General features: G+C 42.0%; 1 protein-coding gene across 7 annotated transcripts in view; it reads left to right on the forward strand.

The window, feature by feature from the left end:
* CAB39L (calcium binding protein 39 like) overlaps positions 1 to 17,935 on the forward strand; it is a 68,165-nt gene that overhangs the window by 17,384 nt on the left and 32,846 nt on the right. For 2 of the 7 annotated variants that reach the window (XM_037375952.1, XM_037375951.1), the window contains exon 2: positions 12,290 to 12,438. In XM_037375952.1, coding sequence (XP_037231849.1) covers positions 12,337 to 12,438 — 102 coding nt within the window. In that variant the 5' untranslated portion in view covers positions 12,290 to 12,336. Of the gene's footprint in view, positions 1 to 2,929; positions 3,547 to 10,884; positions 11,084 to 11,151; positions 11,191 to 12,289; positions 12,439 to 17,935 lie in introns of those variants that run through there. The other 5 variants (XM_037375950.1, XM_037375949.1, XM_037375948.1 and 2 more) reach the window with 5 other exon arrangements.

Here is a 17,935-nt window from a genome sequence, read left to right on the forward strand (position 1 = left end):
GACTGGAAATGGGTGATTAAAGGAGCAGAATTAATATGTATGTACTGTGTGTTTTATCATCCGCTGCTGTTGTTTATTGCTACCACACTCATTGTTCAAACTCCCTGATTTCTCTTTTCCACTTTAGAAAATAAATGGAAAGGGCAGAAATAATGGACTGGAGTTTTCTTCCTTTGGTCTTTATTAGACAGAATGATTTTAAGTTATGAAAGCGAGGACAAACATTTCTCAGAAGTACTTTAACCATGCTTTAGCCTGAGGAGTCTGCTCACTTTAAAGGAAACAAATATAATGGGATTTAATTATGTGAAGGCTGGAGTCCTTTAGCAGTGCACAGAGGTTTTTGTTTTCAGTATACTTTGAGACTATAAAGAATTGTCGACTATTTATAATTACCTCATCCCAGATTTGAGATGGCTACAAATTAAGAATTGAAGAAAACATCTCTTTTGAAATATTTAATAACCGCTTTGCAACAAAAAAACCCAACCCCAAACAGGTAAGAGCACTAAGTAATTACGGCGTACTTTCTGTTGGATGATTCAGGGCCTTTTCCTGTCATCTGAGAATTAACTGCAGTGAAGATGAAACAGAGTCTTGGAATAGCAGAGGATTTTTTCTTTCCTGCCCCTTTAGCTACTCTGCTTTGGACTGTTTTTCCTGCTGCAATGCAGGGATGGGGGCAGGTGTGTTTCTGACTCTCCTGGTGAGTAGCAGGCTCCTATAAAGCCCAAAAGTTATTTCCTCAGGTAGAAGAGTGGCAGAGTTGAGCAGTAGATTGAGCAGATATTCAGTTTATTCCTTAGAACTGGGAAAACAGGTATGTTTACTTCGAAGCAGAGGATAGTGATTTTTCTAAATAAATTTCTTATGCTTCCAAAGGGCTACTTGCTCAAAACGGTCCAGGAATACTTCAGGGAACTCAGTAATACACGGATTATCCAGTGGACCCCCTTAATGTGCAACTAAACCAGCTTTTTTTGTGATTATTCAACTGCAGGGTAGCACCCCCCAATGTTGAACTCTACAGGGCAACAAAGGGGGGACTTTTTACCTGTTGAAGTGGTGGTGGATGCACTGATGCACTATGGAAAGGCTCTTTCCCTCAGGAGAAGGAAAAATGTTATTCTCTTAAAAACACACAGTGGAAATTAATGATGTGGTGTACTTAGACTTCTGTGTTGCCTTAGGAAAAGCCGATACCTTCAGTAGTAGCCGCAGGGCAGTGTTTTTGTTGTTTGTATTTCACTATGACATTTACCCAAAGGCTGCAGTATCTGATAAAAGGAACGGGCCAACCCCTGAGCGGGTATAAGGTGCTGCAGGGCACAGTGCCCGTTCCCTCTCCTCACTGAGCTGGAGCAGAGCAAGGTGCCCCTGAAGTGATGTCTAGCACCATTTTTTCCCCTCCAGGTCCTTCATATGGCGAAATGTCAGCCTGTGCTGGTTGTCCCCGTGCCTGCTAAGCTTTGTAGAGAAGGACGCCACTTCAGAAGGTGGCTTGTCCTGCTCTGGCTTGGCATCCGTGGCATCCCTCACTGAGCTCTGGCTGGAAGTAGCCTAGGAAGGAAACCTGGCGAGGGGTGTGCGATGTGAAGCTTTTCGTTCCACACTGCAGGAATATTTCACTACAGGTTTAAAGCAGAACTTGCCACTTGGTGTCACTTGTGGCAGGGCTTTTGGGTGCAGCGGGAGCAGCATTAGTGCCTATTCCCAGTACTGTTCAGGGCAGTCCAAAAGCATGGGGCTGAGGTATGATGATGATCTGTTAAGGTGAAGTGTAAGCACAGAGGGTGGTGCACCTCAAGCGAAGCTGAGAGTGCAGAGCTGCTGATCTGAGGTTGGCTTGGCACCTCCCATGCAAGTGCAGGAAGGTGGAGGGAGCAGGGATGGCTTCTGCCTCTCTGAGGCCAAGAAGGATGGGCAAGGTACTGGTTTTTGGCTCTTCAGAATGAGGATTTGGATACTCCTGTTTGCCTCAGTTAGGCTCCGGGATTGCAAGGCGGCCGTTTTGTTTGTATTCCTCAGAAATGAGGTTTCTCGTGCTTTTTTTGTTGCCTTTAATGTAGGGCTGTGAATTGCTGCTGCAGGTGAGCCCTAAATCAAAACCTGATGCAGCTGTAGTGCTGGTATGCGGTGGGGGCCAAGATTAGTTCCCCAAGCAAATGCAGCGTACAAAATTATTTTTAAGAACATAGGACTTCGGCTAGGCTTTGTCCTGAGGAAGAGAGGACAGGAGGTGAAATCCCCCCCGGCAGGTGAGCTCAGCAGAAATACATGCTGGGCTTTCAGTCAAGATGTGGGTGAAGATGAGATTTAAATCCCGTCCTGCAGTGCCCATGGTGGCTGGTAAAGCATCCTCCTTTCCCTGCTCTCAATGCCTGTTAAGACACTTGGGGGCAGCGAGGGTGAGTGTGGGGGAGGGCACTTGCCATTCCCTTTGGGAACATGTGGCGCTTGCTGAGCGATAGCTGCTGAGAGACAAAAGCATTAAAAATTTATTTTAATTGCATTTTGCTACATTTGTGTGCTTGATGATAGCTGGTAGTACTTGTTTCAGAATACTTTAACTGTATGATTATTTTCCCCATCACATCAGCTTTTGGAAAAGTACTTTAGGCTAATGTTTTTCATCGGTGGAATTTAAATTTTGCTTAGGGTATGCTGCAGGATTTTTTTCCCCTCCAGCATTGTAGAAAAGTATTCACGTCTTTATATTGTAATATATAGGCAGGCAGGAAGCAGCTTAACTTCAGCTTCTCTGGGCAGGACTCCACTGAAAGATGTGGTGCCATGAGCATGTTGATTTTATTATTATCTTGTAACAACAGCCCGCTGTTGGGCTCCCTGATTTGCATTCTCAGCGGGATGGCAAGGTGAATAATTTAATTCCAGCAGCCTCCACCACGTGATGGTGCGAGGAGCCATTGGTGATGCCTCCCCTGCACCAACAGACTTTAGACGGGAATGGAAACTTACAGAAGTGATGCGAAATTGTCGCATCTCCTCCCTTAACCCTGGAGGAATCTCTCGGCGGAGTGATCGCTTCTTCCTTTGCTTTTCCAGGCGCTCCTCTGACGTGGAGTTTGGGGGGGGAGGGGGGGGGGTAATGTATGTGTGCGTGTGAGCCTGTGAGCAAGACGAGTGAGGGACTAGGAAGCAGGGAAAATGCACACCCAGCCACGGAGCTAGTGGGCTCAGGAACGGTGAGGAACCGGAGCAAAGCCGGGAGCCCGGTCACAGGCAGCGGGGAGTGGAAATTTACAGCAGCTTGTGAGCGCCTGTGCGTGTTCAAGCAACCCTTTCTGCTAACGCTTTTCCAGAGGTTGACAGTTGCTCGGCAGAAGAAGAGCAGGAGGCCAAATCGTAGGATCCCTTGTCACTGCCACGTGTCAGGAACTGGCAGGGGGGTAATAAAGTGGAATTAAATGGAAGATAACTGAAGGCGGCTGCTGGCGGCTGGGCTGCGGGGAGGCGGCAGAGCTGTCTTCAGCACCTGGCCATGGGGCTGCGCAGGGCTGCCTAGGAGCCCCCACCTTCTCCACAGTAAGTGTCAGCTGAGATGATGCCCTCCGAGTGACAGAAAGTTAAGTGATTTAATGAAACTTTTCTTTTTCCTGTTAGCACTGGCCTTTTTGTAATAAACTGCTTGCCTGCTTGTTCTCTCGGTAGTTCCGCTGTTTGCTTTTTATAGCTTTGTAAACTGTGTTACCAGAGTAGCTTTTTAAAGCAGGCAACCCTAAACAATGCTCCTCCTGTTACATAAGGCGCTGGCTCTGCGACCAAGCGCTCCGTGTCCGCGAAATATCTCTGGAAATGGCTTTATTTACAGTGTGGTTTCCAAAAATAAAATATCTGCAATATATCATTTCTCTCACTCCGCTCCGCTGACTGCCTGCAGCGGCTCTTGAGATGCAGAGGAATGAGAGCATGGCCACTTGCATAAGGCAGTGCGGAATGGTTAGGGATGAAGGGAGGATGAGTGTGTATGTGGTCTGTCACAAGAAACGGCGTATGTAAATTAACCATCTCATTATTTATAGTCAATAGGTCTTGTCAACCTGAAATGCTAATAGCAATGGGCTCTTCACAAGTCGTTATAAGGCAGTACTTTCATTGAGCTTAAGGGAAGTTGTTTTTCTGAGCAAAGAGTCTGTCTTGGACTAATGTTACTAGTAAAGTGAAATTACTGCTGTAGGAAATTATTTTAATGTGTTATGAAGATACTGAAGGTAACACAGCAGGCTTGCTAAGAACATGGTCAAGTGAATGCTGTGTAGGGAGGTAACCTTCAGTAATATTGAACAAAAAGCAAAAGTAGTATTCACCTTCCTCCCTAATGGGTCCTATTATATAGGGAGAAGTCCTGTTCCCTCTTGGCTGCTGCATATGTTCTTTAAATTTTATCACCAGTTTCCATTATTTCTACATGAAATGGAAATTTAACTTGGTTTCCCTTTTACTTAAGTAAATGGAAAGCTGTTAAGGGCTGTTCTGTTAGAATTGTGTGTACTTCAGAGACGTTAGTTAAGAGACCTCTTTCTGTATGACTGAGTTCATGGGAGTTTTGCTGTAGACTACAGTTAGGAATGGAATTGAATTCTTAATCTTTTAGATTTGACAGACCTCCATGGTGCCAAATGGAAATACGGATCCCAAATATTCTTAACTCATCAATCCTGCGAATTTGGTGGCTGTAAAACTGCTCAGTTCTTATCTTTCTAGTTTTATTCAACATGAAGGAATAACCTACTACTTACAGCTAGTTCATTAGCATGGGTGGGACAGCCTGTGTAATCCTGTGGTACAGAGGTGATTGGTGCCGGTGTGAATATGGTGCTGCAGGACGCCGCTTCTGCATGGGTTTCAAATCTGAATGTTACCTGGCATTGCAGTTTGCAAATGCTGTTTTGTAATAAATATTTTCTAATAATAATAGTAGATGTGGTAGCAGAGGACTTGCTGCAATAAAAGGACACTAGGCAGCGAAGTCAAACATTCAAAGAGTTTAATTCTGGCATTTATCTGTGTCAGTGTAGTGTGTTCTCTGTACTCAAGATACTTTCATTAAGTTTGTATCATCACACAATTTATACCCCCTTTCTCATCATCACTGCCTCATTCTGGGTTTGGTTGGTGAACACCCGAGATGTAGCATCAGCAGCCCCATCTCTCTGTCCTCCTGCCATCCCCTTCTTCCCCTCATGTGCTGGTACAGCTGTTTGTAAGCCTGTGGGATTGGAAACCCCTGTGACCTTTTTTCTCCCCGACTGGGCTATTTTTTGTTAACCTGGGTCAGTTACCTGACCTAGCTCACCACATAGCCCTGCAAACAGCTGTACCACTCCAACAGAGGCTGTAGGGTTGTGAATAATGTGGAGCAGGGTGTCACTGTCACGGAACAAAACATTTATCAAACTGTTGCCTCAGTGACCAGATCGCTATTCGGTGTTTCATTTTATACCCTGTGTTTGCTGAGAGGCTGTGTAGGCTTTTTGTTTTTTACTGAATGGGCATTCAAGCACTCAGTTAAAAAGAGAATTATTAATTTCTTTTGAGTGCTTCCATAGAGTTACACCACAGCACTTGAGTGAACTATCACCGTAAATGCCTTCAGTTTCATGACAGTATTGAACAACTGTGTGATATTACTATTCTCATTCTGTAGAGGTGATCAGATTAAGGGCAAAGCTGCCTCCTTATTTTCCATGTCTGATCTTCAGGATGGTTGCCATCTGTTAAAAAAGAATTATGTTTGTGGTGATAAGTAGGCATTACTGCAATATTTTATGTGTTCAGGTGAAGTTTCAGCCATATCCACCTTCATTCCAGGTAATGCAACAAGTAGCCAACAGCAAGGCTTATGAGTAAATTCTTGAGTTTTTTGAATAATTTTGTTGCCAAGCAGAGATGGCATTCATTCACCCTAACCATAATGCTGTCCTCTGTTCTGTTAGTCTTGTCTCATTTGCAATGTACCTTCCAAAATACGCAACTTGTGAATTTGCAGAAAAGTTACTTGTTGTGTAGCCCTGATTCCTTCTGCCTATCAAATGAAACGAGGGTTGTGAGGGGACTGCGTGGGCGAGAATGGATTGGGCTGCTCTGAGTAATCATCACACATGGGGGCTTCCATCCCCTCGTCTGAGTTCATGACTCTGTAATTGCAACAACTTTCCCAAGTATGGCAGGAGGGAGAATGGAGAGATAATAAAATGTCTCTTCTATTGTGTAGGGACTGAATTAGGTAAAATTATGAATAAAGTTTGCTAATTCAGGCCCCAGATATATGGGTCTTGGGCACACTGATTTGAATGAAGGTCTCTTCCATTCAAGAAGCTCTCACCCAGTATGAGGTATTGAAATGTTTTGATTCCAATTAATAAGTCGATGAAGGTTTGGAACTAAGACAATACGGTTGTCTGATACTTGAAGGGAAGGCTTTTTTTCCGCTCATTTATTTTTGAAAACCAAATGACTTGTCCAGAGGAACTTCTGTGAAGAGCGCATGGGTGGGCTCAGGTGCTCTCTCCCATTCCTGCCTTCCTGGGCGGGGGGTGTTTGTTACCCAGCTGCTCAACTGAGTCACTTCATAGTGGGATGGGCCAGTGAGTGGAGTCGTGTTGTGGTCTGTGTTTTTCCTTCATCATGCTTACAAGCTCAGTCGTGCTGTAATCTTTTGAGAAAGTGTATGATTAAGAGCAAATGAACTGGGGAGAGTGCCTATAAACAGAACTAGATCTCTTACTGTACTTTGTAGCTGTATTAAAGAGCTCAAGTTGCAAAGTTGCACTGTTTCTTTTTATTGCATCCCCTTTATGAGCAGATAAACTGGCAGAAGAGATACTTTGAAGACTGATAAAGCGTAGGCTTTGGTGTCAAATGGTCTAGGTTTCATTTCTGACAGAGCCACTGATCTTTTTTTTTTTTTTTTTTTTTTTTTGTGGCCTTGGGTGAGTCTTCTAATCTTTCTGTGCTTTATTCTCCCTTTGCAGAGGGGGCAGAGTAATAGCAGGTATGAAGGTTTTTGGAAGTGTGTTTTCCATCTTGGTTAAATGTTTGCAGAGCTGGAGGCCCTTGAGGGAAGGCACATCCTGAGTATGAAGGGATGTTACATTAACTTTGACAGGCTACTGAATACCCTAAAACTCATGTCTTGTAAACATCATCCACCTCTGGATTCAACTCACTGCTGTAGTCTGTGTGATACATATTTTTTCTTTTTTTTCTGACTGAAACAGAAACAGCCAAACATTTAGAAAGTGATGCTTTAAAATTGCCTTTTTGTGTTTCTGTCACTTACCTAAAATAAAATCACTGCCATTTTTTTTATTCCTGATGAACACAGTATTATATTCCCTGAAAGTATTTTTGTAAAAGTAGGGCTCAGTAAATGTTCTGGACTCTCCAGCTCTGGCAGCTGAAATGTCCTGTCTGTACTGATGGCAACAGTGGGCTTTGGAAACCACCATTGCTCCTGCAGCACTGTCAGGGCATTTTCCCCACAATGGGGGGAGGCAGCCTCCGAGGCCAGGAGAGTCAGTCCGGTGAGATACAGCTGTTTCTTTCCTTGGTCTCGTAAGCTCCTCACAAGAGCACTGCTGAAATAATATCACCACAACTAAATGTTTCAGAACTTGGCTGGTCCCCCATTACGAATTCAGGAGTGTCCACAATGCATTTCTGGTGTTATAAAAATGTATGTTGAATAACCATTAGGTGGAAAAAGTTGTCCTAAAAAGTAGGAAAGAAAGGGGCTCATTCAGCCCTGTTCCTTGCTGCCAGACAGCACTGTCAAAAATTTATGAACAGCTGCTTTGTAGTGCGTCTGGTAGAGTAGGTCATTTCAAAACCTCAGTGCTCCAATGGTTAGGAACCTTTACATTTTCAGCTTAAGTTTATTCATTGGCAGTTTACAGCCATTTGCTTCTGCATAAATAAAATGTTATTCTTATTTGATCTGAAATAACTTCTTCGGCTTCCCTGTATTTTTATTCTAAGCTTCCCAAGGCAAGCACTATTAGCCTCCTGGACATGCTGGTCTTCTGTTTTTCTGGCCAGCTGAGGGCCCTTCTTTGCACCCACTCTAATCTCTGTTGATTTTACTTGACTGCATGTGTTCAGGATTGTGTACCATGTTCCATTTGAAGGTCCATCAAGACATTTTTGTACAAAGACATGAATACTTTTGTAGTTCTACTGGCAATTACTTTCCTAATTCATCACAGGTTTGTGTCTGTCTCTCCTGTCTGTAAAATATGGGTGTAGTCATCAGGTGTCTTGTCATTTCTCATGGTAAGTCGTCAGCTTGAAGCAGGTATTCATAGAATCTTAGACTGGTTTGGGTTGGAAGGGACTTTTAAAGGTCATCTAGTCCAACCCCCCTGCCGTGGGCAAGGACATCTTGTACTAGATGAGGTTGCTCAGAGCCCCGTCCAACCTGACCTTGAATGTTTCCAGGGATGGGGCATCTGCAAACTCTGTCTCTTCTGCCATTTAACATTATCTGATACTTTATACTTTTACATTTTATCCCATTTTTGTTATCTCAGTGCTTGAGGCAATCCAGTTCCTCAGGTAATGATTTTCCAGTCCTCTTCTGTGTTGATAATATCTTCCTATTTTGAGTCATCACAATTTTTGGGTAGACTCTTAATTCCTATGCCTCTGTAAATACAATCCTGTCCTCAGATTGCTTTTATCTTCTTAGGCAATCAATCTCCCTTTACATGATAATTTTCCTTCAACTGGTTTATTTTCTACTATATTCAGTTTAGTGTATTTCCATGCTAGATGCATGGGTTCTACTGCGTTTTCTCTGTCTGAAAATAAAGGATTGTAGTAGGAGCTACCTTTGGTAAGCCTGTGTTTCTACCTTTTCAGCTGTCATTTATCTTTGTATTTCAGTTATTTTTAGACTGGTTTCTTAAGAAAACGAAGCTTAAGTGGTCACACTGTCCACCTGTCATTCTACTTTTCTTCTCATGGTAACTTTCGAACTTACTGGCCAATTTCAAGCAACCTTGACAGAGAGCTAGATGCCTGGAAAATACGGAGTTTAAAAAAAAAAAAAGACTGAAAATGAGTGATGAAAGAAATAGGGAATTTAAACCAAATGAGTACCTCTACTGAAGAGAAGACCTTCCAAGCAAAGCTGGGAGAGCAGGGAGCTGATACAAGGAGGAGGACAGGGCAGAAATGCCCAGCTGTAGCAAGCTTTCTTTGGTGCTGGAGAACCCAGTCATGAGGAGCAAAGCTGGAGGAGAGGAGTCCTTGTTTTGCCATGTGCTCTGTGGAATAGCCAGCCGTAAGATAAAGGAGTACAACTCCCAAAGCTCAGTAAACTGACTTACCCGTTTGCTGAATAGCACATACTTCATAGAAGATTCTTGCATGAAGTAACCTGCAGCTAGCAGTATGTATTTTCTGGAGTTATGGATCTTGTTTTGCCAGATGCTGATGGGTTGAAAACTGTGTCCTGAAAAGAGGTAAATCCAAAAATGTGCTTTGATGCACATCTGAGGCTGTTCCCCTTTTTCTCTCTATCTCCCTCCTCTTTGCATGCAGCAGGTGCTTTTCTTTGTATGCAAGACTCATAAATGAAATGAAGCAGAGACTTTCTGTGTTCACTGGAGGGATGAACTAAACATTCTCTTGGGTCCCTTCCTGCCCTGTTCTCTGTGATTCTCCTGTTGTGATTAGGGTACTGCCGGGATATGAAGTGAACAGAAATGTATTTTGTCACTGAGCAGTGCTGTGGTGACTTGTTGGTGAGACTGTAACTATACAGTGGAAAAGTGCTAGCCTGGTTGTTGGAGGTTTATGTGTTATTTAAATACAGACTCCATACTCTAGACAGCTATGTAACTTACTTTTTGGGAGAAGAATGTGTTTATAATTTATAGTCAACATTTCAGTTAGAAATGTGGGCTTCATTTTTTAAAAGTCTCAGAACCTCCAGCTCATGAGTACTTCCATTTAAAAATCAAATTCTCTCTCCCTTTGCTTTTCCTTGTGTGGAGACTTCTAAAAGGGGAAGATAAAGGCATGGCTTCAGCAATCTGAAAAAATCTGCCCTGCCTTGGATAAAAATACTTCTTGTCTGAAATGCAACAAGTCTGTTAAGCTCCTGCTCTCAGACTCTTTCTCTCTTGCATCTTTACATACTCATGCCATGTCTTCACAGATAATAAAACCATGCAGAATCAGGTCCTTTTCAAAGTGTGTTATGAATTATTAATCTACTAATAGCAACATGTCCAAGCTTACAGGGTGCTTGGCGCTTCCTAGCAGCATTTAAACAAATTTATTGTATAATACTGCCATCCCAGTCTTTTCTGGTGCTTGTAAGTAGCTGAGTGTGCCCAAATGAGGGAGTTGTTAGTATACCCAATCTTCAGTCTTGCACATTGTCAGGTTGAGGTGTGAATCTGCTCCGTTGCTAGCTGGATGGTGCTGTCAAAGCTTGCAGTTGCGAGCTCCATGGGAGCAGGACTCTGCGGTTGAGAGCTCAGCCAAGGAGTGAAGGTTACGTAGCCAAAACTGCAGAAATAAAAATGAGTTTGAACTGAACCATGGGAAGCTTGAGAATGGAAGTCCGGAAGTGGTGAACTTTCAGACGCTGAACATGAAAATATTCCCATAGAACTGACATAGCGACAAATGCGAAGCTATATACAAATTCGCCTATTCTGGACACAATAAAGGAACTTTTGATTTAAATAAGGCATTTAGAAATATTTTCTGTGTGTCATAGAAACTGTTCTTGTAAAGATAATCTGCAAAAATATTTTGAATTGTTTTTAATAGACATTAGGACAGAGTCTGTGTATATTTATGATTATTATTATTTTAAAGGATTCCTCTGTGGTTTGAATTTTGTACTTGGCTGTTTTATATGGTTGCTATTTAAAGTTGTAATAGAATGTATATCTAATCTGGGTATTAATTCCATAGGATATTTAGGGATTAGTAACACATTGATGTATGGCACAAATGCGGTCATACTTCCTGATGGATTCTGCAGCATGTCAGTAGTAATGACAATGCAGGAGAAGGACCACTGGATCTTCTTGTTTATACTGTGTGTATTGTGCTTGTTTAATTCTCTCCTTTAAAACCTCTTGTATAAAGCTATTTTTTTTTTTTTAGTTGTAATAGTTGAAGAAGAATAAGATTGGAGTGGTTTGTGTATGTATTTTTTTTCACAGCTGATCTTGCAAATGTGTGGGGAGGGAATGGTGATGGTTGTCTTTTGTTGTGGAAAGGGATGAAAGTTTGAGGTTATTTATGCCTTTTTTTTTTTTTCTTTTTTTTTTTACCTCTTTTTTCTTATCATACAAACTGGAATGCCTTCCAGAATGGTGCTATGGTCCCCCTGGAAAGTGGTACTGCCTTAACCAGAGCATATTCCCATCTGTAGTCTGTCTGTTGACTTCAGTAGGTCTTTGTATCAGATCCTCAGCAAAAACAATGGCAATTTTCAACTTAATACTATGTAGGATCAGAAACTAAGCTACTTGGTTTCTTTCATGTATAAATACAGTGATGGCGGTATTTGCCTTTCTGACCATACAGAGGAAGAATGTTTTAAATTAAACAAACAAATCCATTTTCATTAAAAAGTTCAGTCTTTCTTTTAAATGTCATGAAAACATTTGTGTCCCTATTTGGGCCTGATCCTCTGTTCCTTATTTAATTCAGGCAATGTTTTACACAAGTGAGATCTGACCCACAGATTCTTGAAGTCAGTCAAACTCAGGGGATAGCATGTACTGCTTCCTCTTGAGAAGCTTTAGTCTGAAAAGGAAAAGCAGCTGAAGAAGAAGGAGCGATGGCAGAGAAGCTGGGGCCTTATCTTGCGATGCTCTAAACAAAGGACACTTCTGGTATGCTGGTGTCTACAGTTATGTGCATCATGATGAAGCCAGTGAAGTTTGGCAGAAACCCCTGTCAGAAATCCAGTGGAGCCTGCCAGATACACGGTGTCTGAAAATGTTGGACATAGGCGTAGACTTGCTGGAGTATTGACTTGTAGGTCAGGGGCTTTAGGAAGAATCCAGCTCCTGCGCAGGTGCTAGTAGTTGCTTTCCATGTGCTGATGGTGGCTTGTGAATCCTGGATGAACTTATAATAACTGTACATGAGAACTTTTACTGCTGTACGGAGCAGCTGAAGCAAAATATAATGCCTGAGGCATAACCTTTTCTTGTTCATAACATCTTTGTGTGTTTTTATTGCATTTTCATATAAACCTTAAAAGCTATTTTTGTTTCTTGTTTGATTTAAGGCAGTCCTCCTCTATCCTGAAGGAAGAAATCCAGGTGAAGAAAAACCATGCCTTTGTTTAGTAAATCACACAAAAATCCTGCTGAGATTGTGAAAATTCTGAAAGAAAACATGGCCATATTGGAAAAACAAGAAAAAAAGACAGACAAGGTATGAGGTAATGTTGTAGAAGACCAGTAACATTTTTATTCTGGGGAAAGAGTAGAATAAAGGGAATAAAATTGTATTTACTCACTGCTCTGATTCTGCAAGCGCTTGCACATGTAAGTAGCTTTGTGTTTGAATGGTTCTGCTGAAATAGGGGGGCTTTTGCAGGAGAAGTGGGGGTCAAACAGAAAATGTTGAGAACCAGGAGCCTCAACCAAAACGAGGGGTGATCCACTGTTTCAAATAGTAATGCTATTTGCATATAATGCTCCCAAGCAAACAAAATGGCTTGGGAGGCTGTTTAAAAGGCTCTTATATAGTTAATTGTTTTAGCAGACTACCAAATGAGACTGACAATGTGTAGATACATACAGAGCAAAACTTAACTTCTGATGATCAGAACATTGTTTGCACAAAACAGCAAACCTGTCTGTATTCAAATGTATATAAAAGAAATCTCAGTGTATCGATCCTTTACAGTTTTCTGGGTGCTAGTGCTTCCTAAATGAGCTGTGCTACTCGTGTTCCAATTATAGTGCTATGTTTTTGCTAATACTGTTGCTCTTCTCTAACTTTGTGACACAGACCTGAGTTACTTTTGCCACTTTTCCAGTGACCAGTGGAAGTGATGCACCCCAGCATACAAAATGCTCCCAATTAGAATTTGTGCTTACATAAAATTATTTTTTTTTTCCTCTGAGACACTGGCCCCCTATATTATTACTGTAGTAGAAGTATATGATTTTAATTAACAAACTAATTTTAGGTTAAACCTGAGTGTCAGTGGAAACAGAAATAGCTGATAAGTCACATCAACACAGTTTTCAGGCAGCTGATGGTTTGCCTGTGCATGTTGGGCTTCCCCTACCTTGTACAGGAGCCTGTATTAAAACAAACCCAACCCAGAAGGTAGGCATGGAGCCATTGTGCCCTTAGTGAAATCCTCTTGAAACATTTTGGTTCAAAGCAAGTAGGTCAGAGTGTGTTAATTATGTAAGATCAGTCACACGGATTTCAGGGAGGCCTCTGGTATTTGATGTCTCATGCTGAAATACCTTCAGTTAACTGAAAAACACTGAGAGAATTTGACTCTGAACTAAAACTTAAAATAAGTAACAAAATAAACCAACAGAATCTGCCCTCCCCTGCTGAATTCATTCTTCAGAGTCTGATTAAAGAAGGCATTCAGAGCAGAAGTTCTAGGCTTGGGTTTCTTTGCAGTTTGCTTTGCAGCATGCTTCCTCTGGGTTGTGGTTTGGAGGATTTTGGCTTTGAGCTGATTTGTTTATTTGGGTGTCCGTAACAGAGGAGGAGAAATTCAGACTTCTTAGAAAATCAAGAACTTAATGTAAATTTTTTATAGAAGCCAGAACAGCTGGTGTTCATTTTCCTCACAAAGCAAAAGATACAGGACCATTCCCCCAGCATGTTCGGATGGAAACAGCTCGCAATTTTAATGGTGACGCTTATTTTACAGGAGGCGGTTGGTTTTCAGTATTTTCTGCCGTACTTTATTGCTATAGGATGGAGACTGTTCCTGGGGTGAATGTGGGTGACTGGGGGAGAGGAGGGAGGGAGGACAAGGCGGTCACTTGAGCAGCAATGTGGAAAGTGAAGAAAGCAGCCTTTTTTTTGTCAGTATTTACACATACACTTTACGTGGTGTGTTGACTCAGGACTTTGCGCTGCAATGTAGGGGAAGCACATAGGGCCTTTGTCCCTTCAGAAGGGAAGATGCGAGGCTACTCAGTGATGCTGCCTTTCATCTAAAGGGTTGTACTGAGCTGTCCTGAAATAAATACCTATTAAAGAAATAGCTGGATTCATTCTCCTGAGTTTAGGGAAGTAGATGTAAGGAATATCTTCAATACTGTGACAACAATAAACTTTAAAAAATGGCAAGAAAAATAACTCTTGCAAAAATCTCATCCCATCTCTTACTATCCATACTGGTTTGTGGGCTTAGTAAAAGCATTTTCAAGTGTTTGCATTTTGAATTGGAGAAGAAAAGACGATGGGGAGACTTTCAGAGGCACACGGGTTTTTAAGAATTACTCACTTAGTAATACTACTGAATAACGTCTTGGTTTTTTTCTGAGTATGATCAGAGAAATTTAACTGAAAACAGAAGCAAAGAAAAACAAAGCGCAGTGCTGTAAACCTGGTGAGGTTTTTAAATTTACCTCTGATTTAATTTCCAAAGTGCGGTGAAATGTGTCAGACTTTCATAAAAGGGCCCAGAGGTCCGACTCCTGCAAGAGCCAGAGACCCTGGGTATCCCAGAGCTGGTTTTTGGACCCTGTGGACCTGTGAACACAGACGTTTGGGAGTCAGGGCTCTCTGGTTTTTCAGGTTTCTGGCTTCTTGGCTGCTGCAAGAACTGGAGGGGCACGGTTGTGCCTCACCATAAACCTGAGGTTCCCAGGTCTTCTAGGATGTGACTCCTTACCATCCCTGATTTTGCTGCATGCAGAATAGCTTCCAACTAGGACTGGCCTCAGATTCTTAAACAAGATTTATCCTGTGACAATTGAACTGTTATTGTAGCACAGCCAATGTGGTATGTGGGCTGCGACAGCTAAAAGCTGCTAGTACAGCCAGAATTGGCAGAGAAGTGTGGCAAAACCTAAATTAACTGCAGGGCTAGCAGAGAACCTCCTTGTTTCCTTTCCCAGTTGAGAAATTTTAAGTATGAGATGAAGATGCCCTGGGCAGCTGCGGGGGTGTGAGGTCAGACAGGGAGAGGCTTGACGCTTCTAGTACAACTTTGTGCAGCTTTCAGCAGGAACCATCTGTGCCTCTGAGGGGCTGTTTTAAAATAATACAGAAATGATGGTTCCTACCAAGCTATGCAGTATACATGTAGAGGGAATTTTTCAGCAGATCAATTAAGACTTTATGAGTGATGGGAAGAGGGGAGAGGAAACAACTTGATAGATAAGATGCAGAGAAGCCACTTGTAAGTAAAGAGGCAATTGTACATCTTTTCTGAGTCACGTTTTCATATACACACATAATATATAGAAGTTTGCACCCTTTCTTAATATGCTTTTTGTTAGTCTTAGAATAGGACCCATTCAGACTTTGACTGAACTCAACTGACTGCACTAGCATCTGTCGTCTTAGATAAGGATTGAATTTGACCCAGTTCCTCCATGTGTCTTTTTTTCTTTAAACTATTAATGTGTGTAGTGTTGCCATAATGCTTTTTAAACACACTCAATGGAAAAACAGGATAAGTTTGAATGTTTGGTTCTTATTGTATGGGTGGATTTTTTTGTTTGTTTGATTGTATGAATATATATGTGGGCTTAAAGTTTTGCCATTTTCTCAGCTACATTCTGATGGTTAATAGACCACAGAGAAGTGTCACCACTTGTGGCTCCTCTTCCTCTCAAGTGCTGTTCCTAATACCTTATTCTTATTTTTTTTAAAAAAAACCCCTTCTGTTTTAAAGAAGGTATTTCAGCACTGACAAACCTAGTGTAGCAACTGGGAGATTAAGTAGGCTTAATCAGAGCTGGAGAAGTGGACTAAAGCCTTCTTTATCAACCATCCTCCTCTCTTCCAACATCTGAAATAAAAAAGGCGTGCTTGTGGCACACAAAATTGCTGACATCCTGTTTGGGCTCTGATATGGTGAAGAACAATTAATTACATTTTATTACAGAGTTCTATAAATGCCACAAAAAGTTAATCTCAGTCATGTAGAACCAAACTGTGCTTGGATTTAATGAGAAATACCCATTCTGGCATTAACTAGAAAAGCAGGGGAGTATTTTAATACCTAGGAAATGAAGACTTTAGAGCTTAGACTCTCTTCCTTCTTTCCTGTAGCGTTTGGAGGATGCACATAAGTAGGAAGCAAGAGAGGAGAGATCCTTATATCAAGTGGACGTATCTGTTGAACCTGAGGAGGAACAGTCAGCATGTGACACACTGGTCATACTGCTCCATTTATTACTGATTCGCTGCCATGGCTTTTGCTGATGGGTGTTGTAAAAGAACATTAATAGAAAGGATACCTGACCCATCTCACAAAAAATGGAGGTGACATCCCAACTTCTCAAAGTCTCGTATTCGGCCGCTGAGTCTGGTTAGCACAAAACAATGCAGGTGGCATCCAGTGTGTCACTGAAGGGTGTCACCGAAGGATGTCCTTGAACACATCACCCTCTCGCTGCTAACTGAACACCTTTGCTTGCGGCACCAGTGACTCAGTGCCATCTGCAGTGCCTACAGGTTTGGTAACATTTTCTGAATCCACCCTGCAGCAAAAGCATTCAGACTGTCACAGGTTTTTAATTTAGTACAACAAACGGATCTGGGGATGTTTGAAACTTGGCCTCATCTTTGCACTTGACCTAGATGGGCTGAAAGATTTGCAGTTTCAGGTGTAGCTGGTCCAAGACTTGGGTTTGTTGCAGAAGATGAAGCCAAGTGAATTAGAGCAGGTTCAGGACACTGTGCTGTGTGTTTTCCTAGCAAGCAGAACTGTGGGTGCAGCACCTTTAGTCAGTGTTCAGAAACAGCGAAGCTAGACTTAAAATAACCTGAGTGTCTAGCTTCTGCCCTTTCACTTAAATATATCTAAGGAGATGGCTTGTTTGGGTAGGTCACTGTAATCTGTCCTCTGTTTCACTGCCAGGTACTGTAACAAATTTGGTACTGTTCAGAAGGATCAGGAGAGCAGCATTTTATCAAGGCTACAGTTAAAAGACTTTAAGATTTCTGGAACAAATATTAGTATCAATAGATCCTGCTTTTTTTTACATAGCAACGAGGCCGTTATCAGCTCCTGTCCACCTTGCTCACTCATAGCGGTGATAAAGCGGTGAACTGGTGTGTGAGGTGAGGTGCTTGCAGAGGATGTGATGTACATTTGCATGGAAGGATGGTTGCGTGATTACTGTGAACATGAATACCCATGGGTGTGATTCTGCAGCTGCCAAAGGCAGTTGCAAAATTGCCTTTGACTTCGTTGCTACACACTGAAATGGAGGGAATGAGATAAGAAGGGCCTGGCACCCCTTCCTTCTACCTCTGCACGCCATGGGGTTTTGTGGAGTGTTTAATGTTTCGGCTTCCCCGTTCTGCTAAGGCCTCTTATTGCCCTAGAGATGGGAGAAACTCCAGACGCTGTCAGGTGCTGGTGCCAAGAGTTTAAAACCTGTGTCTTCTGATTGCTTTTTAATTATTATTTTTAAGGACCTTACAACTTTTAGTTCTGTCTTAAGTGCAGGATTAAGTGGGAAAGGAATTTATGTTCAGATGGGGCAAACTTGTCTCTTGCATTTAATCATCTGTCTATTTAAAAGGTGTTTCCCTGTTGTGTCTGCTTGACCAAATTGTCTTTGCCAGCTTGCTTGAGTACTAGGCCATAATATTTTGCTAAATGACAGAGTTCATGCCTCCTGATCCAAAACGTCCACAAATTGTTCCTATATATACATTCATCATGAAATTGAATCAAGAATAAGTCAGCTGGGATGATCCTGAA

This window comes from Falco rusticolus, chromosome 2, assembly GCF_015220075.1.
Source record: "Falco rusticolus isolate bFalRus1 chromosome 2, bFalRus1.pri, whole genome shotgun sequence".
In the NCBI taxonomy this organism is placed as follows: Eukaryota; Metazoa; Chordata; class Aves; order Falconiformes; family Falconidae; genus Falco; species Falco rusticolus.